The sequence below is a fragment of the Hemitrygon akajei genome, chromosome 16 (assembly GCF_048418815.1).
Source record: "Hemitrygon akajei chromosome 16, sHemAka1.3, whole genome shotgun sequence".
NCBI lineage: Eukaryota > Metazoa > Chordata > Chondrichthyes > Myliobatiformes > Dasyatidae > Hemitrygon > Hemitrygon akajei.
The window spans coordinates 72,042,174-72,068,984 of record NC_133139.1 but is presented as its reverse complement, the minus strand read 5'-3'; the positions used below and the strand labels follow the sequence as shown (position 1 = coordinate 72,068,984).

The following is a 26,811-nucleotide window of genomic DNA, read 5'->3' as shown; positions in this document are numbered from 1 at the left end:
AAGCTGGAAAGGATGCAGTTAAGACTCATAAGGATGTTACTGGGATTGGAGGGTGTGCCGGGGCTCTTTCCCCCAGAGCAGAGGAGACCTTATAGAATATATACAATGATCAGGGGCATTGATAGGCTGGACAGTCACAATTTTTTCCCAAGGGAGTTATAAAACTAAAGAGCAGAAACTTATGGTGAAGGGGAAAAATTAAAAGGGGGCATGAGATTATTTTTCCCATACATGAGGTGGTGGTGCAAGGAACATGCTACCAGCGGTAAATGTGTGTGCAATCACATTTCAAAGATATTTGGATAGGTGCACAGATAGGAGATACAAGATGCTGGAATCTGCAACAAAATACAATAGGCTATGAGAACTGAGCTTGTCAGGCAGTGTCGAAGGAAATGGACTGTTGATATTTCAGGTTGAGACCTTTCATGTGGGCAGGAATGGTTTACAGGGATATGGGCCAAATGTAGTCCAGTGGGACTGGCTTAGGTAAACATCTTGGTTGGTATTGGATGAGTTGGGCTGAACGGCTTGCTTCCATGACTCAATGTAAACTGGCCAATGTTCTGCTCAAAGCTCCTACACTATGTATTTATCATTTCCCACTGGTCTACCTTCACAGAGGAAAACCACAAAAGTCTCCCAGAAATACTGGAGAAATACGGGTCAGACAAAGGGAGCAAAAAGATTATTATTGGAGAGAGAAAAAAAGAATATTAGAATATAGAACAATACAGCACAAGAACTGGACCTTTGGGCCATGAAGTTGTGTCAAGCTAATTAAACTAGTAATCAAATGGCTAGCTAAACCCATTTCTTCTGCCTATATAAGGTCCATATCCCTCCATTCTCTGCACATTCATGTGACTGTCTTCAAGCCTCTTAAACACTTGTACAGATCTCTTTGTACATCAACACTGTTAAGGATCCTGCATTAATGGAGTACCATCTCTCAACATTTCATCTCTTGTATTGTAGCATCTCACATTCGGAAAATCCAGGATTATCCCCATCTCCTTTCCTGAATAACAGAACAGCATTAGCTACTTGTCAGTCCTTCAGGACCACACCTGTGACTGGAAAGGACAAGAAAGTTCTTGTTCAAGGTCCCAGCAATCTCACGTCTTGCCTGGAGACTTATCCAACTTAATGTTCTTTAGGAGACCAAACACTCCTTTATGGCAAAATGCCTGAGCAGATTATCACGCTCCACAATGATCCTCCATGTCCTTGTCCTTGGTTAATACAAACACAAAATTTACGTTAAGAAGCTTTCAAGGAGGAGTACACAACAACAACTCAGAGAAAAAAAATGAAAAAAGCTGGATTATTTATTCGGGTAGGAATAATCACAAAAATACCATAAGACTATAAGACCATAAGATATTGGAGCAGAATTAAGCCATTAGGCCCATTGAATTTGCACTACCATTTCATCATGGGAGATCCATTTTCCCTCTCAGCCCTAATCTCTTCCCTTCATGCCCTGACTAATCAAGAATCTATCAACCACTTCCTTAAATATACGCAATGACTTGGCCTCCATAGTTACTTGTGGTAATGAATTCCACAGATTCACCACTCTCTGGCTAAAGAAGTTTCTCCTCATCTCCATTCTAAAAGGATGTCCCTCTATTCTGAGGCTGTGTCCTCTGGTCTCAGACTCCTCCACCATAGGAAGCATTCTCTCCACATCCAGTCTATCGGGTCATTTCAAAATTTGATAGGTTTCAATGAGATCACCCCTCATTTTTCTGAAAATTCCAGTGAATAAAGGCCCAGAGCCATCAAATGCTCTTCATATGACAAGCCTTTCAATCCCAGAATCATTTTATGAACCTCCTTTGAACCTCTCCAATGTCAGCAATGTCAGTAAGGGGCCCAAAACTGCCCACAATACTTCAAGTGAGGTCTCATCAGTGCCTTATAAAGCCTCAACATTACATCCTTGCTCTTACGTTCTAATCCTACCGAAATAAATGCTAACATCACATTTGCCTTCCTCACCAAATATGGAGAATTTTTTTAAGAATGAGAAATTGATTGACATTCATCGATGTTCAGAGGAATCTAGATGTTTTTGCACATAAGTTATAGAAAGGAAACATAGAAATGGAGCTTGCATTTCGGAAGGCAAATGATCTTTATCAATCAAGGATTTAAGTGCAAGAGTCAAGGTGTATTACTACATAGGCCCTTGGTGAGACCACCAATTGACACACAATTATCTGTTCTTTCCTGAACAAGGGGTAGGTTTACAATAGAAGGACTGTGGGGAAAATTCATGTTTCTTAGATGACAGGCCTATTCAGAGCAGAGAATGATGCCTCTGTTCCTTAAATTTTAGATAAATTAGGTGCTCCCATTGAAACATTTGAAGTTCCTAGTGGACCTGAGAGGAGTATGTTTCTTTTGGTTGAGGAGTCCAGAACGAGTGAGTGTCACAGTCTCAAAATCAATAGGCCATTTAAGACTGAGATGGGTAGGAAGTTCTTCGCTCAGCTGGAGTTGGGTCCTTGGAATTACCTCCCTGGGATTGTTGTGAAGGCTCAGACAATGCAATTGTTCGAAACCGAGATTGATACATTTCTGGATATTTAAGAAATCATTGATATGAGCATTGTGCAAGGAAATAATAATTGAGGTATAAGATTATGATCTTGTTGGAACAGTTTTTATCCTACAACCATCAGATTCATGGATACTTTCACTTGCCACAACTCTGAACTGTCCCTATGACCGACAGGCTCACTTTCTAAGACTCTTTACAACTCAGGTTGTCAGTGTTATTTTTTAAACATTTGCATAGTTTGTCTTCTTTTGCACACTGATTGTTTGTCAGTTCTTTTTTTTATAGAGTTTTTCCTTGTAAATACAGGAATTTTTTTCTGTAAGTACTGTACAGTACCTGCAAGAAAATGAATCTCAATGTAGAATATGGTAATGTATATGCAGTTTGGTTCCTAAGGTTGTCATAGTGGTGATAAGTTCCCACTACCTATAAAGTGCTCCAAATGGCGTGCATCTCTAATAGCCTCTGACAACCAAGTCCAACTCTTGGCCTTCACACGTGGCTTAGCTACTAGGCCCAGCAGAACTGTTTCTACTGACAAGGGAAGGGGCAATGGTGGACCAGTGGCACCTCAAAACCAGTTGCTTCGGGCAGGTGGGGCTCGTCAGCCTTGGACGGCAGCCTGCCTAGGAGAAGGAAAACTCTGATTTTAAACCTCCGCTGCCTTGTGGCCATACCCACCCATGGGAAAAGCTTCGGGAGTAAACCCCGAGGAAGAAATCCAGAGCCGGGGTCCCTAAGGCAGTTTGATGTTTATGACTTTACTCTGGCAACCTCTGTGACGACACCGGTGCCAAGCTGTATTGGCGCTTGCCCGCCCCTTGGACTACATCAGTGACGTGGAGAGGGGGAACCCGCTGCATGGGCAACAGCTGGTTCTTCAAATCTTCCCGCTCGGGCTTGCGCCCTGGAGAGGACACAGTCCATCAGAGGCGCAAACCCCTGATCCCCTGGGATCGATGGCAGTTTGACAAATAATTTACTTTGAACTTTGAATAGTGGACAGGTTAAGGAGTTAATAGCCTGCTCTTACATTCTTGGCTGCTCAAACACTGCAAGGTTAATCAAGATTAGGGTATAAGAGTGGACCTTGGAAGAATTATTACAACTTGTGAATAAAATAAAATATAAAATATAATTCTACTGCATAAAACTTATTTGTAAGTAGAAAGTGAAAATACCATTAAATTTAGCCAACATGTGTATACATATTTAATTGATGATATGTAATTGAATATCTTAGTACACAATCCATTTTGTGAAAAAATGCTCACAATTCAACAAAGATTTAAGTACATTTCAATTTGTCCTGATCACACTGTATGAGCCATTGCATCTATTTTCTGACTGTAGTGTACTTTGTGGTGTGTTTATTGTGGTAATCTCATGACGTCAGGGGTGAGGTAGAAGCAACTGAGTATGGTTAGATATTCGCACTTCGTCTTAGCTGTTCAGTTCAGTCTCTTGGCAGTTTTGGTTTATTTACAAGTAACCGGTACATCTCGACAAAAAAAAATTATACCTGATGAACTCCAGTCCATGGCGAAGGATTGCCTCAGACCCTTTGGTGAAATTGGAGTCACAATACTGAGAGCAACACGGTGGAAACAGCAGCTTGGGGTAGGATTATCTGCAAACTTTTGTTGATTCATGCTGTGTGTTTGTGGTTTGAACACAGTTTTGGTTGGTCAATGTTGTCCATCCACTGGGGACTGCTGCTCAACCCTATGGTTCTTGCCTGAGGGTTCATTGTCTTATTTTATTGAAGTGCTGAAATATTCCAGTTGCTGGTGCTTGAATTGAAGGGTATTTGTTTGGTTTGGTTTAGGAGCTGTGGATGCATGGACATTTTGTTTGTTGACTATGTTTACTGAATTGAATATCATCATCAGCTGCAGGTGAAAAAAGTGTTTCGTGAGTAGCACAACTAGAGAAAGTAACATGAATGTATCGAAGCATGGAATTGGCACTGAGAACCTTGCAGACGGGGCTTGCAAAAGAGAAATTAAAGCTGAAGCTAAGGCTAATCTAATCAAAGGTCTTCAAAAGGAGTATGAAACAAATGTGTACAAAATTAAAGGTTAAATGCCATCAATTAATAATCTTATGAAAGGTAAAGGAAACATTTTACAAGTGAAAACCTGTCTTGAGGACTTGACTAATCTCTATGAAGCTGTTACTAAGCAATATCACAGGCTAATCTCACTACTTCCCAAGACCAAGCAAGAAAAACAGAACCAACGCTTTTCAAACATTGATCGCTATTGCAGTGTATTTGTAGAGGATATGAAACAATGGTTGACCCAAACCTATTATATTGAGAGTCATGTTGCTAAAACAAGTAAATGTGTGCTTCACCTTCCGTTAGACAATGTTTCTTCAATTCTAAAGAATGTTTTGACTGCGTATAGAGCAGGTGGCCCACAGGATAACAGTGTGTCGAATGTCAGCTCTCAAAGTTCTTTTGCAGGAAGAAAATCTTCTGTATTTCCTACCTCCTCTGCACGCATTAAAAAAGGGGCAGATTTAGCTCCATTAATCGCACATCAACGATTATTGAAGGACAAGTGTGCTGGAAGAGCAAGAGGAGCAGATGGAAGAGAAAGTAGAGCATCTACGGAAAAGGAAGAAACAGCTTAATTTGGAGGGTGGAGTAGCTGCATATGTGGCTAAAGTTAATGTGCTAAGGGCTTTAAGTGTGGCAAGTGCTAAAAGTGTGTCAGGAGGACACTTACAGTGTGTTCCTATATTGGAAAGGCACAAAGAAAAGCAAAAAAAAAGTCAATGCTTATTTATTTGTCCCTCGAGTGTCTGTGAAACATGAACAAGACCCCCAAGAGGTAGTTCAGCGTGCTTACTCCCAGTCTGCATTAATGAGGCACTCTGTACCTATATGTATGTATGTCATATCCCAACAGCTTGAAGTGCTCATGAGACCATTAACTAACAGCATGAAAACAGCCTTGTTTTAGATGACAGAGATCAAAATAGTACTGTTGATATTATGAAGAAGCAATATAACAACCTTATTGGTACAACAGCAATGCATTTCACCTTTGCCTATAAGAGGGATTAAAATATTTGATGGTGGTAGCCCTTATCATTCATAAGGGCTTTTGAAAACGGTGTTGAAAGCAAGACTGACAGCCATAGTGACTGCTTCTACTTCCTTGAACAGTACACTAGAAGTTGCCCTGGAGAACTTGTCAGAAGTTGCCAGCATGTTGATTCTAAGAAAGCTTATCTAAAAACTAAGGCTTTACTACAGGACCATTTTGGTAAGGAAAAGAATTTTTTTTTCTGCCTACTTGCAAAGGGCTCTTTCTTGGAAGTCTATCAAATCTGAAGATGTGAAAGTTCTTCACGACTGCAGTCTTTTTCTTAGCAGCTGTTGTATTGCCATGGAAGAAGTGAAACACATTCATAAGCTGGACATGCCTGCTAATATATCGATTGTAATAAAGAAATTGCCCTATATGCTTCAGGATAAAAGACAGCAGCGATCTATAAACTGTAAGAAAGGTACAACCATAAGTTTTCTTTCATTGCTTTTATAGAAAGGCAAGTAAAGATTGCTACACACCGGTGTCTGGGAAAATACAGGATGCTACGTTACCGCGGCAATAAGCAAATATGTAAACACAAGTCACGGTTTCATTCTAATGCTAAAGGAAGCAGCTTTGCCACAACTGTGGCATTGTGAGAAGTAAAGCTAAAACTGAACCTGGAACTAATGGAAGGGAAATGGTTTTGTTAGCTGAAAGGGTTTGTCTGTTCTGTGAGGGTGAACATGCACTGGATTTATTCCCTTAGCTGGACAAAAGGGCTCATAGTGAGAAAATGGTGTCTACTTTGGCTGTTTGTCTACAGGACACATCAGCAAGGACTGCAGGAAGTGTCTTTTATAGAACATAGAATAGTACTGCACAGTATAGGCCCTTCAGCCCACAATGTTGTGCCGACCCTTAAACCCTGCCTCCCATATAAACCCCCCCACCTTAAATTCCTCCATATAGCTGTCTAGTAGTCTCTTAAATTTCACTAGTGTGTCTGCCTCCACCACTGACTCAGGCAATGCACTCCACGCACCAACCACTCTCTGAATAAAAAACCTTCCTCTAATATCCCCCTTGAACTTCCTACCTCTTACCTTAAAGCCATGTCCTCTTGAATTGAGCAGTGGTGCCCTGGGGAAGAGGCGCTGGCTGTCCACTCTGTCTATTCCTCTTAATATCTTGTACACCGCTATCATGTCTCCTCTCATCCTCCTTCTCTCCAAAGAGTAAAGCCCCAGCTCCCTTAATCTCTGATCGTAATCCATACTCTCTAAACCAGGCAGCATCCTGGTAAATCTCCTCGGTCCCCTTTCCAATGTTTCCACATCCTTCCTATACTGAGGCAACCAGAACTGGACACAGTACTCCAAGTGTGGCCTAACTAGAGTTTTATAGAGCTGCACCATTACAACGTAACTCTTAAACTGGATCCTTCGACTTATGAAAGCTAACACCCCATAAGCTTTCTTAACTACCCTATCTACCTGTGAAGCAACTTTCGGGGAACTGTGGACATGTACCCCCCCATATTCCTCTGCTCCTCCACACTACCAAGTATCCTGCCATTTACTTTGTACTCTGCCTTGGAGTTTGTCCTTCCAAAGTGTACCACCTCACACTTCTCTGGGTTGAACTCCATCTGCCCCTTCTCAGCCCACTTCTGCATCCTATCAATGTCTCTCTGCAATCTTTGACAATCCTCTACACTATCCACAACACCACCAACATTTGTGTCGTCTGCAAACTTGCCAACCCATCCTTCTACTCCCACATCCAGGTTGTTAATAAAAATCACGAAAAGTAGAGGTCCCAGAACCGATCCTTGTGGGACACCACTAGTCACAACCCTCCAATCCAAATGTACTCCCTCCACCACGACCCTCTGCCTTCTGCAGGCAAGCCAATTCTGAATCCACCTGGCCAAACTTCCCTGGATCCCATGCCTTCTGACTTTCTGAATAAGCCTACTGTGTGGAACAAGGTATGCAGCGGCAATCACTTCAATGAAAAGGTTACAGTATCAAAGCAAGCCACGAGAGAACCAGACGCAGCAGTGAGTAGTTCCCTGGTACATAATGGCTGTATGGGGTCAAGTGATTATGTTTGAAAACTTCCCACAGTTCCAGTACAAGTGAAGTCCAAGGAGGGTAACAAGACAGTGGTTACTTATGTTTCCCTAGATCAAGGAAGTAAAGCAGTGTTCCGCTCATGGGTCTCATGAGCAAGCTCAACCTCACAGGAGAAAGGACAAACATTCTCATAGCTCAAGAGAAGATGGTGTGTAGCTACATTGTTACAGGATTGGAAGTGGCTGGCTTAGATGGTGAAAACTATTGTCAACTTCCTAAAATCTATATGCAGGGAACGTATGCCTGTCTAGAAATGGAACATTCCATAACAATGGGATTTCCAGGGATGGTCTCACCTGAAGTCTGTTTACTTGTCAGAGGTTGATTCAGAAATTGAAGTGCTGATAGGGGCGAATGTGTCTGAAGCATTGGAGTCATTGCAAGTGATTTGCAGTGTTAATGATGCAATCAGAACAATGTTGGGTTGGACTGTGAATGGACCATGGAAAGGAGACCATGGTGATGTAAGAGACTCTGCACAGCCAGAGCTGGCAGTGAACAGGATCTCAGTTTTGGACTTGGATGAGCTTTGGCACTGGTGGTCCAAGGTAGATTTCCCTGTCAGGATGAACAGGGAAGCCCACAAGTTTGTGGTTTGTCCAGAGAAGACCACAATTTCATGGAGCTGGTACGAATTCTGTAAACTGGTGGATGGCCATTACCAGATTAGTTTACCTTTGAGAAATAAAGAGGTTAGCATGCTAAATAAGAGGAAGATTACTGAATGGCGTCCTTTAAATCTAAGGAAGAGGCTTAAGAAGGATTTGTCATTTCAAACTGACAACACAGCCTTCATGAGGATGACTTCTCCAAGGGTTATGCTGAAAGAGTGCCAGTAGAAGATCTGGAATGCAATGATGGGAAAATCTGGTATATTCCACATCACCCCAGACCAGGGAAACCTCATGCTGTGTTTGCTGTGGAGTGACTTTTCAGGGAATATCACTTGATGCTCATCGGACCAGATCTTACTAGCTCACTGGTTGGCGTCATAAACCTCATTGGACTGCTACATTACGTTACATGGGTTGGGGTGTAGTAGAAGCAATTTACATATTCATGCTTTGTCTTAGTTAGTTGTTTAGTTAGCATTGTCTCTCAGTGGTCTTGGTTTGCTTTTGAGTAACTACTGCACACACTATCTGATCTCTGTATCCAAACTTTCAAACAGTTCTCCCTGCTCCCACCATGCAACCTACACTCTTTCTGTTTTCCTCCTAAAATTCCCATACAGTGTGTTCCTTGAACTAAGCACATCCCCATCCAAGAAATACTTGGCTCCACCCTACAAAATAATAGCCACACAACTCATGGTGCTAAATCGTCCCGAACCGTGGGGTGAATTTCAAAATATTGTGCCTGAATACTTTTATTTATAATACCGGTAGTAAATTGCAGAAGTCATTTGGCACTTTGTTCCTGGGTAGACAGTATAAGGTACATAAACACATTTCTTATTTAAAAAAAACATTTAATATTTGTGTATGTTAACAGTCTGCGGCCCCAGCTCAGAACTAGCTGATGCCTTGGGCATCATTTATTGGGCATTTTTCTCATTGAGTGGTCCAACAATCGATACTGAAGGCTAGCATCAAAGTATTACAAAGGTAGCTTAATGTTGTAGAACTCCAAATTTCTGCAAAATTACAATTTAGCACTGGGCCTACTTATTGCCATTTAAGTACACCATTCTGTGTTGGACCTGACTGTGATGCAGGTTCCATCAAATTTGCTTCCCAAGTTTATAATGTCTTCTGAGATCTGAATCTGATTCCAAGGTTTAATTAAAAACAAAACTGCAAGAGTGGAAATCTTAATCAATTTCCATAATGTCTTTAATTTTACTCTTCACCTTTCACATCTGCTTTAAAAACTGCAGTCCTTTCGCTCTTTTCCCAGTTCTGAGAAAGATCTCAGAGCAGAAATATTAACTGATTCTCTTTACACTGGCGTTGTGTTACCGGTTGAATGCTTTCAGCATTTTGTTCTTATTTTGGTTGTCATCCGCTGTCTTTACTCTTACCTGCCTTCATGTCTTTAATGAATGCAAGGGAAACATAATTTGGAAAATATAAACATCCATTTTTATAGGACTGCCACAATAAATGGCAGGGCCCTGGTGAGTGTAGCAGGATAGCGTGTTCTTGGAACATAAGTACATGGATCCCTGAAAGGAGAGTTGCAGTTGTACTGGGTGGTGAAGAAGGCTTTTGGTATGCTGACCTTCATCAGTTGGAGCATTGAGTGTAAAAGTTGGGAGGTCAAGGTGTGGTTGTACAAAACACTTTAGATGCTGCACCTGGAGCACTGTGTTGAGTTTTGGCTGTTCTGCTATAGGAAGTTATAGGGAGAGGTTGAACAGGTTAGGACTTTATTTCTTACAGAGTAGGAGACTGAGTGGTGATCTTACTGAGATGCACAAAATCATGAATATGCTCTGTCTTTTTCTACGGCAACAATCCATCTCTACCAGAGCTCAATGTCTTTTACATCTGTTTCGAGCTGGTGAACAAGGCACATCCCACAATCCCCTGCTGACTCTGTCCATTATATCTCAGTGGCAGATCTACTTGTCAGAAAGATAATTCTTCTGGCCACCATCTTCACCAATATCTTCAACCACACATTTCAATAGCCTATTGTCCTCCTTTGCTTGAAGGATTCCTCCATTGCTTCAGTCCCCTGTCTCAATGACTACCCACCAGTGGTTCTACCTTTGACCATAATGAAGTGCTGTGGAAGTGTGGCAATAGCCAACATCAGCACCAGCCTTCTACACAATCTAGTTCTGCAGTTTGTGTGGAAGAAAAATAGATCCAGGGAGGAAGGATGGCATCTCCCTTGCACGACATTCAACTGTGGATCATTTCAACAATAATATTTTCTCCATAATGCTATTCCTTGATGACAGCTCAACTGTCAACACCAGAACATTAACCTAGCCTATAACATCTGCAAGATGAAGGAGTTGGATGTTGACGCAAGGAAGCAGGGAGGTAAACACAACCCTATTATAAAAAGTGATGCTTAGATTTTAAATTCCTTGGCATAATAGCATTAGTAATCTCATCTGATCCCTCCACAGTTACGTGTTCAAGAATGGGCATTACCATATTTACTTTTGTAAGTATTTGAGAAGATTTGCCACATCCACAAGGATTCTCTTGAACTTCTACAGATACGCAACAGAAAGTTGCTGAGACTGTTCTCTCTCCACTTCCAGTGGTTAGATCGCTTCCTCCTTCTTAATAGTGCTCACTTTGTTCACTCTCCCTGGGGCTGGATGTCAGTTCTCTCACTTTCTCCCTCCACAGGGCTGATTATCTCTGTTTGCACTCTTCAAGCTTTGTCGTGTCCTCATTCTCCTTTGGCCTGAGTTCCTTTCCTCTAATTTTCCACAGGTTGATTTAGTTTTCTCTTCCTCTTCCAGGATTGGTTCATTGATTTGAATTGAATTGAATTTCGGTTTATTGTCATTTAGAAACCACAACTGCAATGCAGTTAAAAAATGAGACAACGTTCCTTCAGAATGATATCACAAAAGCACACGACAAAACAGACTACACCAGAAAATCCACATAATGTTTGGTAATCCCCAAATCCAGAGTCCGGAGAGGCTGCTTCTTATTAATATCGCACTACCATCTTAGCGTGTTCCCCGGAAAGGAACTCCAAATTCACCAGACAAAACAAGACTACCCAGACACACCAAGTCAGGAGACCAACTCTACCACCCAACAAACCAAAAACTAAAGCTACAAGACTTACACAAAACCACATAGTTATAGTTATAGTTAACATATAGTTACAACACTGTAAACAATTCCATAATTGATTTTAAAAAAACAGACCAAGGGCACAGTAAAAATAGTCCAAAGATGTTAAAAGACTATAAGTTCGAAAGAAATCACCACGCAGTTTGCACAAGCCCTCAGGGTCCCGACAGACTCATCATCTCACACAGGCAGTAGAAGGGAATAGCCCCGCTATGGACTTCCACGGCGCCGCCAGACTCAGCCTCGCAGACGCAGCACACAGTGAAAGCACTGCTGGACCCAGCCTCACAGATGCAGCACACAGTAAAAGTGCCCCGACTGCAGCGGACTCGAGTCTGTCGAACCTCCGAGCCTCCAACCATACCCTCCGGCGCAGCTTCTCCAAGCACCAACCTCTGCCGATGCACTACGATGCCCCCGCTGCTGGCCACCGGCAACGCGACCCCGAGGACTGGGGGCCTGTTCTTCCCAGCAGAGACCCGGACCTCACAACAGCAGCAGCAATGAAGAAGGCCTTCCTGGAGATTTCCAGATGTTCCTCCATGCTCCCACGTCCGTTTTTCATCAGATTAGGATTGCGCACGGCACCCTGCTTGACAAATAACAGATATCAACTCCGGAGAGGCCGCTGCAAACTGCCTCGCGCTGCCATCTTGAAGCATCATTTCTGGGGTTTAATTGGGGTTCTGTCCCTCTTGGGATTTCTAGATTCTCCCTGTCTACTGGGAGTGTGTTTCTTCCCTCTCCCTGGTGCTGGGATATTTTCTTTCCAAGAATTGAGTTATTCTATCCCTTATTCTGTACTTGGTTGGTTCTTAGTTTGCTGATCTGTTGGTTTCTGCTCCACCTCCTGTGATTGTTTAATTCTCTTTCCCTTTTGTACAATCATGGTGGATTGGTTCTCTTTGCCTTCTAGGGAGCATTCTCTCTGATTTTTATTTACTTCTGCACAGAACAGCAATTGCACTGAGTGGGAAATTTTTACATGGCCTGTAAATTGCGTAGCACTGTAACCAGATGAGGACAGCATTCAGCGGGCTGGTGGTTAGTCAACAATGAGCTACAACTTCCATTCTGTGTTTATTGTTACAATTTTTAATGATGTTGTAACTTGAAATACTGACAAAGTAAGTACATTGAAGCTCTAAAATGCTTCAAGGTAAAGGTTGTGGTACATTTATTATTTAAAAAATTATGGGCTATCTTCATTGACTCAGAAATAATTACAAGGTATTTCACAATTCTATTAATGTAGATTTCAAAATTAAATTAGCATAATTTCAACATTATGTTAATATCATATATAAGAAGATTCCAGCTGCAAGGTCACAAAGGCTATGTGCGTGGGAGCATTTCATTTGCTGTGCGGCTGTATACCCAAGAGGGAACAGTGCTTCTGATGCTGTGTTGTTTCTTTCTTTCTTTTCTTTTTTTTCTCTCTCTCTCTCTCCCCCCCCCCTTTAGAATAGAAGCAGCAGGCTATTCAACCCCTCATACCTGCCACACCACTGAACAAAATTATGACTAATCTTTATGTCAGCACCATTGTCCTCTGTAGGATTTCATATTTAAGAAAACCCGTAACAACTCATTTAGTGCTTGAACACAAAGCACGATAACCAAACCTCACGTAATTACGTCATCACATCAGACCAGCCTCTTAAAGTGAACCCCAATTCAATGTCGGTGTGGTGAATTATGTGCATATTCACCAGTTATGTTACTCTGCACAGGCTTTCCCAGAATTTACCAAAACTGGCATTGTGAGCCTGTCTGGAGCTCGAACGAGCTGCCCAGCTTGGGTCCTATGTTCCATGGGTGGAGGAACAGCAGGTGCCTCTGGCTTGTCCCGAAGTGTGTTGGCACCCACTGTCATGTCATGATGGCAGGGGCATGGTAGAGGAATCTTCTAAATCTTGGTGGGCCAATTTATGGCGATCTACTGAAATTCATTCAGGTTTAACCCTCTTATATAAGATAAAAACCTTTGCTCTCTGTTCTAAAACGCAGAATGGGCCATCGTGAGGGGGCCGAAGGGAATGTTGGTGTGCATTGTGGCAGACATAAACAAATGAGGCAGAATGTAGATTAATGAGAGCCTAATACTGCAGTTCGCCATGATGGGAGGCAGGAATAGGTGCTAAGGAATTAAATTTATTTGGAGGGGTGGGGGGGAGAACACTGTTGAGAGCCTGACCAGGTGGCAGGCGGTTGTTACATCAGTTATAAAACCATTTGGCACTTGTATCGGTTGCCCATACACCAACTTAGCCGCGGACGTCTGCGGGTCTTCTTTTGGAGCTGCTCTGAGCCCCAGCTGGACCCACAGAGACGATCATGCCAACATTCATTTGTCAAGGAAGCCCTCAGAGCAGTGAAACCGCTCGCATAGGCCATTGGACTGCCTTTGATACGCTGAGTTGTGATGCAGCTTAACACCAAGGTACTGGGCCATCGCAGTCCAGAGGTCTGATAAAAATTGGGGACCATGGTCAGAGGAAATATCAGATGGGGTGACAAACCAAGTAACCTAGGTGCTGGTGAATGCCTGAGCCACATCTACTGCCGCCATCGACACTAGAAGGATGACATCTGATCACCTGATGGTACAGTCCACCATCGTAAGGAGGTAGTGAAACCATGTGGCAGGGGTTGTTAGGAAAGAGGACCAACAAGGTCCACATTAACTTGGTCAGGGACCTTTAAAGGCACCAACAGCACCTGAAAATGACAGTTAATTCTTACCTGCTGGCACTCTACGCAAGCAGCAGTCCAAGCACGCAAGTCCTTTCTAAGGCCACACCAAACAAACTTTAGTGCAGCCAGTTTCTATGAGGCCTTCTGGGCTGGATGCAAGGGGCCAGGTATGGAGTCGAAACCAGTCTGTCTGCAGCTTACGGGCACTCTGGGGTGAGGGCGACTGGTTGAGACATTGTACAATGGAGAAAACCCAGGATCCCCGAACTTAATATCAGCCAGCCGCAGGCCTGTGACTGCTGTTTGGTAAGCCTGGACTTCTGGGTCAGTAACTTAGTAGACTGCTACGACGGCATAGTCAAACCCCTATGTGTACGGCCTCAATGGTTGGCCGTGAGAGGCAATCAGCCACAGCATTATTTTTCACCTTGATAAGTGGATATCAGTTGTAGACTCAGATATTTGGCCATGTGACATTCCTCCCCTGCAGATCAAGGGTCTGATATTTTCGCTATTACATTCATGAGGAGTTTGTGATCAACGAACGTTGTGAAATGGCAATTCTCTAGAAGAAACAAAAATGGTGGACAGCCAGACAGAGACCGAGAAGCTCACGGCCAAATGTGCTGTACTTCCCTTCCGGGGGATGGAGCTGCCAGCTGAAGAAGGCGAGCTGCTGCCACATGTCTCCAACAAACTGTTCATGGACGGCACACACAGCACAGTCTGAAGCGTTTCAATGGTAATGACTATTGGTGCATTGGGGAGCAGGCACTCCAGTAAGCTTGTGCTCGAAATAGCTTGTTTGGTGTCATCAAATGCCCTGGTCATGTCCGCTGACCAGTTAAGCACATGATTAGGGGTATTGCCTTTAAGTGCTCTGTATAGGGGGAGCACAAGTTCAGCAGCTCACGGATTGAAGCAGAGATAGAAATTCACCAATACTTAAAACCTCTGAAGTTTTTTAGTAGTGCGGGGTGGTGGGACATGCATAACAGTGTCTTCTTTTGATGGGAGGATTTCTGCGGGGATAGCTGGGAGAGTCGATGGTTGACAACCCTAACTGGCATTTAGCAGGGTTAATAATCAACCCAAGTTAGCTAAGTGCTCAAAAAGTGTGCAGAGATGAGATTTGTGTTTGAATTTGGATTGCACTGGTGATAAGTATGTCAGCCAGGTAAACAAAAAGGAAGTTTATGTGTTTTAATACAGTCCATCAACTGTTGGAAAGTCTGTACTGCATTTTTGAGCCCAAATGGCATGAGCAGAAGTTCAAAGAGACCAAACATGGTTGTTAAAGCCATTTGGGGAACCTCCTTTGAGCAAACAGGCAACTGATGGTAGCCCCTAACCAAGATGAGACTGGAAAAAATTAACTTTGTGGCTAATATAAGTCTTAGACATGTGGGACTGGGTTGAGATCAGGGTTGTTGACTTTGTTAAGGCATTGGTAATTGCCACATGAGCGGCAACCATCATTGGACTTAGGGACCATATGGAGGGGTGAAGCCCAGGGGCTATTCGGCCAATGTACAATGCCAAGTCTTTCCATGTTGGCAAACTCAGCCTTCACGGTTGCCACCTTTTCTGGGTCCAGTCTATGCGGGCGGTCACGGACTGGTAGGTCAATTGTGGAAATGCGGTGCTCCATCCCATATTTTGTGACTGTAGTGTAGAATGTGGGCTTGCTGAGGTTTGGGAAATTGCCCAGCAGTTGAGTAAGCTCATAAGCGGTGGGGCATGTGCTTGACAAGAGTCGTTGTGAGGTACTTTCTGGGAGAGAAGAGTAATGGCACAAAGTACTTGACATCCACAAGCTGGCAGTTCTAAAGATTGGCTAACAGTCCTTAGGCTGACAGGAATTCTGCACCGAGCAGAGGTCTCGCCACTTTATCCAGGACGGTCCCATGTTTATCGTCACCCACCGAAGCAGAGCGACACGCATCATGTCCCTTCCTTAAGTCTGGATCCTGCTGCCGTTGGAAGCCTCCAGAGGAGTTTTGTCACTCTTTTCCTTTTCATCAATAGGGTGTCTGTAATGAACAGTAGATGTCCCTGGCAGCTGGAACCCACAGTATTCACAGACCTCTGATGTCCCGCTGTGCTGGCACTGTCAAAGCCGGAAGACAGTCAGCACTTCCTAGCATTCCTACAAGAGTGAGCATGGTAAAAACACAGATCCAGTGTTGTCTGTTTGGAGGCCTTGCTTACTGGGCTCATTGAGACAGGGAAAGGAGAGGAATTAGGCACCGCTGCCTGGCTAAGTGTGGACTAACAGCCATTTTAGCAAGCTCTGTACAGTCCTTCAGGAGGGGCATTGGCAAGAGCTACGTTAACTTGATCAGACATTTGCTGCATGAAGAGTTCTTTAAAAATAAAATAAAGATGGTGATTTCCCTGGAGAGACAGCATGTGCTCCATTAGCTCTGACTGCTTAGCATTGCTAAGGCCGGGCAAGGAGAGCAACTGTTTGGTGTGTTCAGACTCCTGTAGTTCAAAATTCTGTAAAAGGTGAGTTTTTAACACATGTTCAGGCGGGTGTTCTAGGAGACTCACTATTCCCTCGGCCATGGACTTGCTGAGTGATGCTACCACATAGAAGTAATTGATGTTGTTGGCGGAGATTTTTCACAGTGCGAATTGGGCCTTGGCTTTGACAAATGAAACAACGACATGTTGCTCCCAAAACTCCGACAGTGTGAAAACAACTGCACAGGCCAACAAGTTTAATAACTGTGGAATTGTCCAATAGCATTAGGGTCACCATTGTAAGTTTTTTGCAAATAAAACACAAGGCATTTTATGTTTAAGAAAAATCGTAACAACTCATTTATTGTATTCCAAAACCTGAACACAAAGCATGATAACTGAATTTCATGTGATACTGTCATGTCAGACCAGTCTCTTAAAGTGAACCCCAACTCAATTGTTGTAATTTTTGTATTTTTCCACCCATTACATTATCCTACACTTGCACTATACCCACATCCCATGTTTCCATTAATAAAGTCTGTCCACCTCTTAGTGCTACCTTCCATAGTCCTCTCATGTTTCGGAGATTCACAGGTGTCTGGGTGAAGAAATGTCTTCTCATTTCTGTACTGAATGAATGATAGCTTAAATTTTGAATTTGTGCTCCCTGTTTCCAGGCCAAGGGGGACAGACTAGTGAAATTAATCACATTCCATCTATGAAAGTACTGGTTCCTCAGGCGAGGAGGCCAATGTTTCAGATGTGGTTTCACTAAGGCAGTGAAATACCGTTGACTTGATACGTTCCCTGTTTCTATCACAGATTTCACTCGCCCTGATGGACATTTCCACCATTTTCTGATAGAATTGGGTTAGATACTCAGGGAAGATTTGACCCCCCCAGTGGCGTTGGTCTTCATCATCACTGTATGCTTCCCTCAGTCAGGGAGTGGAACTTTTCTCTTCAAACACTCAATGCCCGACTGGGCCGAAGACTGTTGCCCGCTCTCCGCCAGGACAAGCCGGGACGACCCCCTCGTCGCACCCGGGATGCGAGCCACCGGGCGGGGCTAGAGGCGGCCGCTCGAGCTCGGGGAGGCTGACCCATGACGTAGCGTGGTCGTCATGGAAATCTGCAAGGGGCGGGCTGGAGCCTGGGTGAACATGCGCACAAAGTAGAGGAGCCATAGCGGAACCCTTGGGTTAGCAGGGTCTGTTCGCTGCCCGTGGCCCGTGAGCATCTGAAATCGGTTCGCGACCACGCCGCCGATTGTGGCGGCGTTTTACATAGGATGGCTGGCGAGGGGATCCCGGTAAGAGAGCCTCGGAAGTGTCCAAAGTTGGCCTCGGCGCCCTGGCCCTCTGTGGCTACCGGCTGGTAGGGAAGGCTGCTAGCGGAAGCGCTCTGGTCTTGATTGGCAGGCGGCTAGCCCAATCGTAGGCTGGCAGAAGCTGCAGCCATCAATCGGAGTCAAGTAGGGCGGAGAGGGGAGGGACAGTTGTTGGTTATTGGGATGGGAGGTGGTGGAGGAGTTGGCAACAGGAGATCCACCTGTCAGAGAGGGACGGTCCCACCAGAGGGGAAAGGATGCTGCTTGCAGTGCGCCCCAGCTCTGGGAGAAGGGAAGCTGTTTACAGCGTTGCCCAGCACTAGGAGTGTGTAGGCTGTTTGCAGTGGATCCCAGTGCTGGGAGAGTTCAGGCTATTTGCGGTGGGTCCCAGAACGGGAATCGGAGGCTATTTACGGTGGGTGTCGGCACAGACAGAGGCTAATGTGTTTACATTCGCTCCCATCACAACAGAGCGGGTGTATAGTGAGTGACAACAATGAAGTGGGAAGAGTCTTTACAGTGAGTCACGTTTTTGAGGAATTCTGAGGTAGCATTCACTGCTGTTCTTGAGGTCTTTGCATCTTTAGAATTCCCTTCCTCAAGGCGATGAAAGCAGAGTCTTTGAAGGCTCATGCAGCTGGATAACAGATAAGGGCTGAAAAGTTAATATGTGTACTCAAGAGGATAAAGTATCAGATTTGGTCAATGTGGTTGTAGAGCTAAAGTTACAGTTAGATCTGATTAAATATACAGGCAGGATAGGCCGAGTGGTCTAAATCTTCCAAACCAGTATGTTTATATGAGAACCAGCTGAGGAAGCTGGAAGAATTTTTACAGTATGTTTTCTGATAAGGAATTTGGTGAGCTGTTTACAAAATATGCACTGCTGCACTCTGCCCTCCCTCCCAGTACTTTGTCTCTGCCCTCCACTTTCATAGTTTCAAGTGAACAGTATCAAAATGCATCCTGTCCAAGTGAGATTAAACGTTTCATTTGTGGGGATAAAGCTCAACCCAAAATATCAACAGTTTCTTTCCTCCCAAGATGCTACATGGCCCACCGGGCTCCTTCAGCAGTTACTTTGTTTCAAATCGCTGCATCCCTAGACACTTGTGCCTCACCTGGCTTAGCTATCTTGTTGTCTTTGAAGTTTCGGGAATGATTAAGTGAGGCAAACAGACTTGAGGTGCTGGAGGGAAAACAAGATGAACCTGCTGTAAAGTCAGAGTAGTTGGGGTTTGACTTGCTTAATGGTTCAAGAGACAGGAGAGCAAAGGGTTTAAACATGTGGGGATATGATACCAAAGTGAAGAGCACCATTCCTTGTCACATTGAGAGTAAGGATTTGGAATTTAATTGACTCCATGGTGGAAGTGATTACTGAGGAGTTTCAGAAGTTGAAAAGCCACTCAGTGGATTTGCAATTTTCTCGGTAGGAGAAGAAGAATAGATATATGCTTTATCCCAAAGGAAATAACAGTGTCACAGTAGCATTACAAGTGCACAGATATACAGATATTAGAAGAGATGAAAGAAAGAATAAAAAGTATGTACCTCGGTCTAACAGGAGGGAGTCATCTCTTCCCTGGCTTTAGCTTCAGTCATTATAGAGTCTAATGGCTGAGGGTAAGAACGACCTCATATAGTGCTCTTTGGAGCAGTGCAGTTGCCTTTGTCTATCACTGAAAGTGCTCCTCTGTTCAGCCAAGGTGGCATTCAGAGGGTGAGAAACATTGTCCAGAATTGCCAGGATTTTATGTAGGGCCCTTTGTTCTACCACAGTCTCCAGCGTGTCCAATTTGACTCCTATAACAGAGCCAGCCTTTCTAATCAGTTTATTGAGCCTGCTGGCATCACCCGTGTTGATGCCATTGCCCCAGCACACCACCGCATAGAAGATTGTACTGGCAACAACAGACTGGTAGAACATGTGAAGGAGAGGCCTGTACTGTAACGGACGTCAGTCTCCTCAGGAAGAAGAGGTGTCTCTGGCCCTTCTTGTACACAACCTCTGTGTTGGTGCTCCACTCATGTCTATCAGACAGGTGCACCCCAGGTACTTGTAGATCCTTACCACATCCTCACCATCAATAGTAACAGGGCCCATCTCCATTGTCTTACTGATATTGAGCTGCAGATGATTCAGCTTGCAGTAATTGGATTGCACAATTGAATTGTTGGGAATTTTTTTATCAGAAGCCCTCAGGATTGTGCTGCACTAAATGTCCTTCTCCACTAATACACGTACTCAGGAGAGCTCTAAATAAGGCTGTGGTTCAAGTGCAGGGTAGTAGGACACAATGGATACCTGGATCAGCTGAGTTTGAATTTTGAAAACCATCCCTGCCTCAGCCTCCCACAACCCTTTCACCCTGTTCCCCCCCACTCTTTCTCCTTTCACCAGTGACTATCTCAATTCCCTGCACTCCAGTCTTCATCTCCCTTGTGCTCATTCTTTCCCCATTTTCCAGTCCTTCCTTCCATCTTCCCTCATCTCAACTCCTCACTCTCAGAACTGAATTTCTTCCCCACACTCCTCTCTCCGAGCCTCGATATTTTCTTCTTCTTCTCAGTTCCCTACCCTGCTCCTTCCTTCCTCATCCATTTGTTGCCATTTTACAGGGCGTTGGTTGGGCCACACCTTTGAGTATGGTTCATGGTTTTGGTTTCTTTACTTTAGAAAAGATAGAGGAGGGTGTTGCCCTATCAAGAGAAGCAAATCAGGTTGGACCTGTATTCTTCAGATTTTGGAACCCTGATGGGTGGTGAGTCTCAGGGATTGTCTACTCCAGAAAGTTGTGAAGGCTCACTTATTAATAGTATTTAAAAGTGGAGGTTGACAGATTTGTGAAAGATTAGGGATATCATGATTTTGCTCAGATAAAGGTTAGATTATCTGTGATCATATTAGAACACAGCAGAGTACATACTGCACAGTGCAGGCTGTCCAGCCTACGATGTTGTGCCAACCCTTCAACCTACTCCAAGGTCAATCTAACCCGTCCCTTCCACATAGCCCTCCATTTTTCTTTCACCAATGTGCGTATTCAAGAGTCTCTTAAATGTCCTTAATCTATCTACCTCTACTGTCACCCTGGCAGTGCATTCCATGTATCTGGCACTCTGTGTAAAAAGTAATATCCCCTCCCCCTTACTTTCCTCCAAACACCTTAACGCCTCTTGTATTGGCCAGAAAAGGTCTCTGACTGTCCTTTTATCAACATCAAGTCATCTCATCCTCCGTCTCTTTAAACAGAAAAGCCCTAGCTTGCTGAACCTACTCTCATAAGGCATCCTATCCTATCCTCCGTAATCCAGGCAGCATCCTACTAAATCTCCTCTGCACCCTCTCTAAAGCTTCCATTTTTCCAGATTGAATTCCATCTACCACTTCTCTGCCCACAAAGAGCAGGGACCCCAGAACAGATCTGTGCAGAACACCGCTGGTGGCCACCTCTAGGCAGAAAGCACTCCATCTCCTACCATCCTCTGCCTTCTAAGGATAAGCCAATTCTGAATCCATGGAGCCAACCTTTCCTGGATCCCATGCTTCCTGATTTTCTGAATGACACTATCATGGGAACCTTGTTAAATGTCTTACTAAAATCCATATACACACATCTACTGCTCTCCCTTCATCAATGTGTTTTGTCACGTCCTGAAAGAATTCAGTCAGGCTCATGAGGCATGATCTGTCCCTCACAAACCAATCCTGACTATTCCTAATCAAACTATGCTTCTCCAAATGCTTGTAAGTTCTGTCTAAGAATCCTCTCCAATCATAGACTCACCCAGTGTTCTCCCTATAACCTTTCCTAAACAAAGGAATAACATTTGCCACCCTGTAATCCTCTGGCACTACCCTAGTGACCAGTGAAGATGCAAAGATCATTGACAAAGTTCCAGGACATCCTCTTTCTTAACATCAACATGTTCTAGCATATTAGGCTGTTCAAGAACCCTCTCAATGGTGAATCAAAGTATTCATTAAGGTCTTCCCTTACCTCCTCGTACTCCAGACACATTTCCTCTTTTATTCCTGAATCTCCTGTTCTCCACGTACGTGTGGAGTGCCTTGTGGTTTTCCTTAATCCTACTTGGCAAAGGATTCTCATGCTCCCTTCAAGCTCTCCTAAGTCCATTCTTAAGCACAAACACGAGGAAATCTGCAGATGCTGGAAATTCAAACAGCAACACACACAAAATGCTGGTAGAACACAGCAGGCTAGGCAGCATCTATAGGGAGAAGCAATGTCGACGTTTCGGGCCGAGACCCTTCGTCAGGACCCTTCGTCCATTCTTAAGCTCCTTCCTGGATTCTTTGTTAACTCTAAAGTCCTGTCTGTTCCTTGCTTCCTAAACCTAAGTATGCTTCTTTCATCCTCTTAACTAGATGTTCTACATCTCAAGATACATTCACCCTACCATTCTTTCCCTGCCTCAATGGGACAAGCCTATTCAGAAACCCATGCAAGTGCTCCATAAATATCCTCTACACTTCCATTGTGGAAGGTGGGACAGCCTTGAGGGGGAGTGGCATACTCTTGCTGTTATTTTCATGTTCATCTTCTACTTATGCCCCAGAGTCTCAGACTCACCATGCTGCCCCATATTGATCTCCACCCAGGCTTCCAGCCCTCCTCTGTCCTCCTTTGCCCCCTCTAGTATTTAGGCTATCCCCCTTAACCCTTGTGACCCCTTGTGTTGTGAGTGTGGAGTGCAAACGTTCTCCCTACAATGACATGAGTTTCCTCTTTGTTCTCTGGCGTGTGCCCACATCCCTAAAGCAAGTAGGTAGTTAATTGGCCACTATAATTTGCCCTTACTGTGCAAATGGTAGGATCCAGGGGAATTGATGGGAAACTGAGGAGAACACGATATGTTAGTATAATAAGGGGCTTTTCAGTGGTTGGCATTTACTCAGTGTACTGAAGGTTCTGTCTCGCTTTGATTTTGTGATTCCTTCCCCAACTCTACTACAGATCTCCCTTGCTGTCCCTTTCAGATTTCCCCTTGACCTTCTGCTGCTTTGTCCTCCCTCTCACTATCTAGATTTGTTTTACTAATGTGTTTGAGAAAGAGGAAGCTTGTGTACTGCAAAGCTACAGGAACTTCCAACTCTTAGCCGAGGGCATGCTGTTGTGTGGTGTGTTGTGGTCACTGATGCAGATCCTATCAGCAGACTTTTCTCTTGCTTGTAGCTTGTAAGATCAAGATAAATGCATGATGTAATTTTGTTTTTGAAAATTTGAAAAACCATCTTTTAAACACCAATATAACTTGTGTTAATAAAATTTTTAATATGTTGTTTTAGTGTATGTGTACATTATAGTAAGCAATACTTGTGGTTTTGTAGCTTCCTAGCCTTGTTCTGTGAACAGGAAATTCAGTAGGTCTCACTTTGTGAGCAGTTAAATCACATGTTTACTTGACAAAGAAACGACAGTTGAAATGACTTGGTGCAAATGTATTTTTGGGTCATTGGGAAATCTTTAGCCGATCAGCAATGACAAGCAAAATATCAGGGGAGTTAAATATAATGGGCAATTCCTTGAGATAATGTACACTACTGCTTCTCATAAGCTAAATATTTGCTTGTTCTGTGTTGGAAACATTTAAACTTGTTACTGAAATATGATGTCGGACAGAGTGAGAAACACCAGACTAGCTCCTTAATCTCTCTTTCTAAGTCTCTCTACCTGGGTCTTTATTCCTCAAAATTTACCTCTGACTTTACCCTTTGCTCCCTTGTGGTTATGACGTTTTGTAATATTGCTGTGAAGCGCCTCAGCTCAGTTCCCATAAGCACTAAAATTGTAAATTGTTATGGATACCAATTATGACGTTATGCACGCACATACACATTGAGTTCCTATAATATTATTAAATTCAGAAGTCTTGTGTATGGACATGTATTTGGTCCTTCGAAAGGCAGAACCTGTTCTTCCACCCCCCCCCCCCCCACCTTCTTTCTCCACTTTTAGTAATTGTTCTTCTTCATCAGTCTTGTGTGTTTTTGATGTCATTCATTTAATGCTGTGGAGGCATTGTTGCCACATCAAGTGATTTTTTTTGTTTGTTTTCTTTCTTGCAGACAAAATTAACTTAATGGTTATCTGGGGATGGCTTATAAAGGCAGTTCCTAGATTACTCAGGGGTTTCTTTCCTGAGAACAGTTTGCAACCTGATACTTTTAAAAGTTGGAAATGAACAAAGACTGAGGATCTCAGAGGTGGGGGGGGGGGGGGGTGTCACTGTGGGAGGATCACAGAAATAGCGGTGAAGAGAGAGTGAGCAGGCGTGGGAAGAGCAGCCACCAGCACACCTCACTGGCTCAGTAACATTCCCAGCTCTGCTTGGCTTAACCAATTCCACAATTGTTCTGGCTCTTGGGGACGGTGGGGTGGGAGGAGATAAGTGGGGAGAGAAGACGTGCAGAAGATCCCTGCAGAAGAGGCAAATTCATCTCTACACAGACCTCTGAACAGCCGGAGCAACAGCCCAAACTGCTACTTCCTGCTGAAAATATCATCTCTGCCTTGACAGCATACAGTTGCAGGGCCAGGCTCTGACTGCACTGCCTTACCACAAATCACTTGATTCACCTTGCCCTCACTGGTAAAGCTCTGTTAAAAAGGCAAAATGCTCTCTAGTCTAGACAATATCTGAATAAACCCCTTCTGCACATCCTTCCTAAAATGGAGTGACCAGAACTGAAAGCAATTATGTAATGCTGTTAGATCTTGCAGGAAAGTACTAAACTGGGGGATGGCAAAATTTGACAAAATAAGACAAGCACAACTTGATTGGGAGCAGTTGCTGTTGGACAAGTCCACATCGGATAAGTGATCAGAGTTCAATATGCTCCAGTAAGGAGTAAGGATAAAGAGCTCCTAGGTTTTGTTAGTAAGAAAAAGGAGGCACGTGTAGGGTTTAGGAAGCTAAAACCAGACTGGATCCTTGTGAATACATAGTAGGAAAGTACTTGAGTGGATGATTAGGAAGACCAAAAGAGGCCATGAAATTTCCCTGGAGAGCAGGTAATCCCAAGGCATTTTATACATGTTACTAAAAAGAGAGTAGCAAAGGATAAAGAATTTAGAAGATAAAGGTGCATGGGATCCAGATAAATTGTAAGTTTGTATTTAGTACTGGCTTTCTCATAAAAGGCAGAATGGCTGAAAGACACTTCTTTCTGCTTTAAGATCCATGACCAGTGATATGCATCACTGATTTGGATGAAAGTGTAGAGGGGTATATTAACAAGTTTGTGGATGACACTAAGGTTTGTGGAGTTGTAGATGATGTAATGGACTATCCAAGACAGTGGGATATAGGTCAGTTACAACTATGGGCAGACAGTTGGCAGATGGAGTTTAATCCAGGCAACTGTCAGCTGTTGCACTTTGGGAGGTCAAATGAAAGGAGGAAGTGTACAGTTAATGGTAGGCCCCTTAATAGCATTGAGGTATAGAGGGATGCATAATGTGCTGGAGGAGCTCAGCAGGTCAGGCAGCTTCTATATTTGGGAATAAACTGTCGATATTTCGGTCCAAGACCCTTCATCAGGACTGGAAAAGAAGGGGGAAGAAGTCAGATTAAGAAGGTGGGGGGAGTGGAGAAATAAGTACAAGGTGGCAGGTGATAGGTGAAACTGGGAGAGGAGGAGGGTGGGAAGTTGAAAAGATAAAGGGCTGGAGAAGGGAGGATCTGAAAGGAGAGGACAGAAGACCATGGAAAAAAGGGAAGGGGGAAGGAGCAGCGGAGAGAGGTGATGGGCAGGTAAGGAGATAAGGTGAGAGAGGGAAACAAGAATGAGGAGTGGCGAAGGAGAGGAGGGAGCGGGGTAATTACCAGAAGTTTGAGAAATCGATGTTCGTGCCAACAGTTTGGAGATTACCCAGATGGAATACAAGGTGTTGCTCTCCAACCTTAGTGTGGCCTTATTGTGGCAGTAGGGAAAGCCAAGGAATGACATGTCAGAATCTTTCAGCAACTGCAGTACCTCTTGTGCCTGTGAGTATCGAAGGATCTTGGGGTGTAGATTCATAGTTAACTGCAAGTGGAAAGGGTGATAAAAAGGCATAAGGAATACTTGCCTTCTTTGGTAGCAGTGTTAAAAGAAGTTGTGCTGTAGCTGTATAAAACATTAGTCTGACCACCCTTGGAGTGTTACATGCAGTTCTGGTCTCCCTGTTGTAGGAAGGATGTGGAGATTGTGGGAAAGGTACAGAAAAGAGGTTTACTAGGACACTCACAAAATGCTGGTGGAACACAGCAGGCCAGGCAGCATCTATAAGGAGAAGCACTGTCGAAGTCCTGACGAAGGGTCTCAGCCCGAAACGTTGACAGTGCTTCTCCTTATAGATGCTGCCTGGCCTGCTGTGTTCCACCAGCATTTTGTGTGTGTTTGATTGAATTTTCAGCATCTGCAGATTTCCTCATGTTTACTAGGACACTGCCTGGATTAGAGGGTATGAGCTCGAAAGACAGGTTGGACTGAATTAGGTTGTTCTTCCTGGAGCATTGGAAACTGGGAGAGGAGACGATAGAAGTTTGTACAATTATGGGAGGCGCAAATATGGTAGGGAGTCAGAATCTGGTCCTTAGGGTAGAAACGTCAAACACTAAAGGACAGTCTTTTCAGGTTGGGGGTGGAGCTTAAAGGCAATGTGAGCGGCAAGTTTTTTTTTAAAGCAGAGAGTGATGGTTCCTGGAATGGGTTACCAGGGATAGTGGTGGAAGAAGTCAGTTTGGTGGAGTTGAAGAAGCTTTTTTT

General features: G+C 43.9%; 1 protein-coding gene across 2 annotated transcripts in view; it reads left to right on the top strand.

The window, feature by feature from the left end:
- The first annotated feature begins 4,091 nt into the window (after positions 1–4,091).
- Positions 4,092–26,811, top strand: part of pkn1a (protein kinase N1a) — a 155,700-nt gene continuing 132,980 nt past the window's right edge. Inside the window, exon 1 of one of the 2 annotated variants that reach the window (XM_073069151.1) lies at positions 4,092–4,192. In XM_073069151.1, coding sequence (XP_072925252.1) covers positions 4,112–4,192 — 81 coding nt within the window. In that variant the 5' untranslated portion in view covers positions 4,092–4,111. Of the gene's footprint in view, positions 4,193–17,842; positions 18,015–26,811 lie in introns of those variants that run through there. The other variant, XM_073069152.1, reaches the window with a different exon arrangement.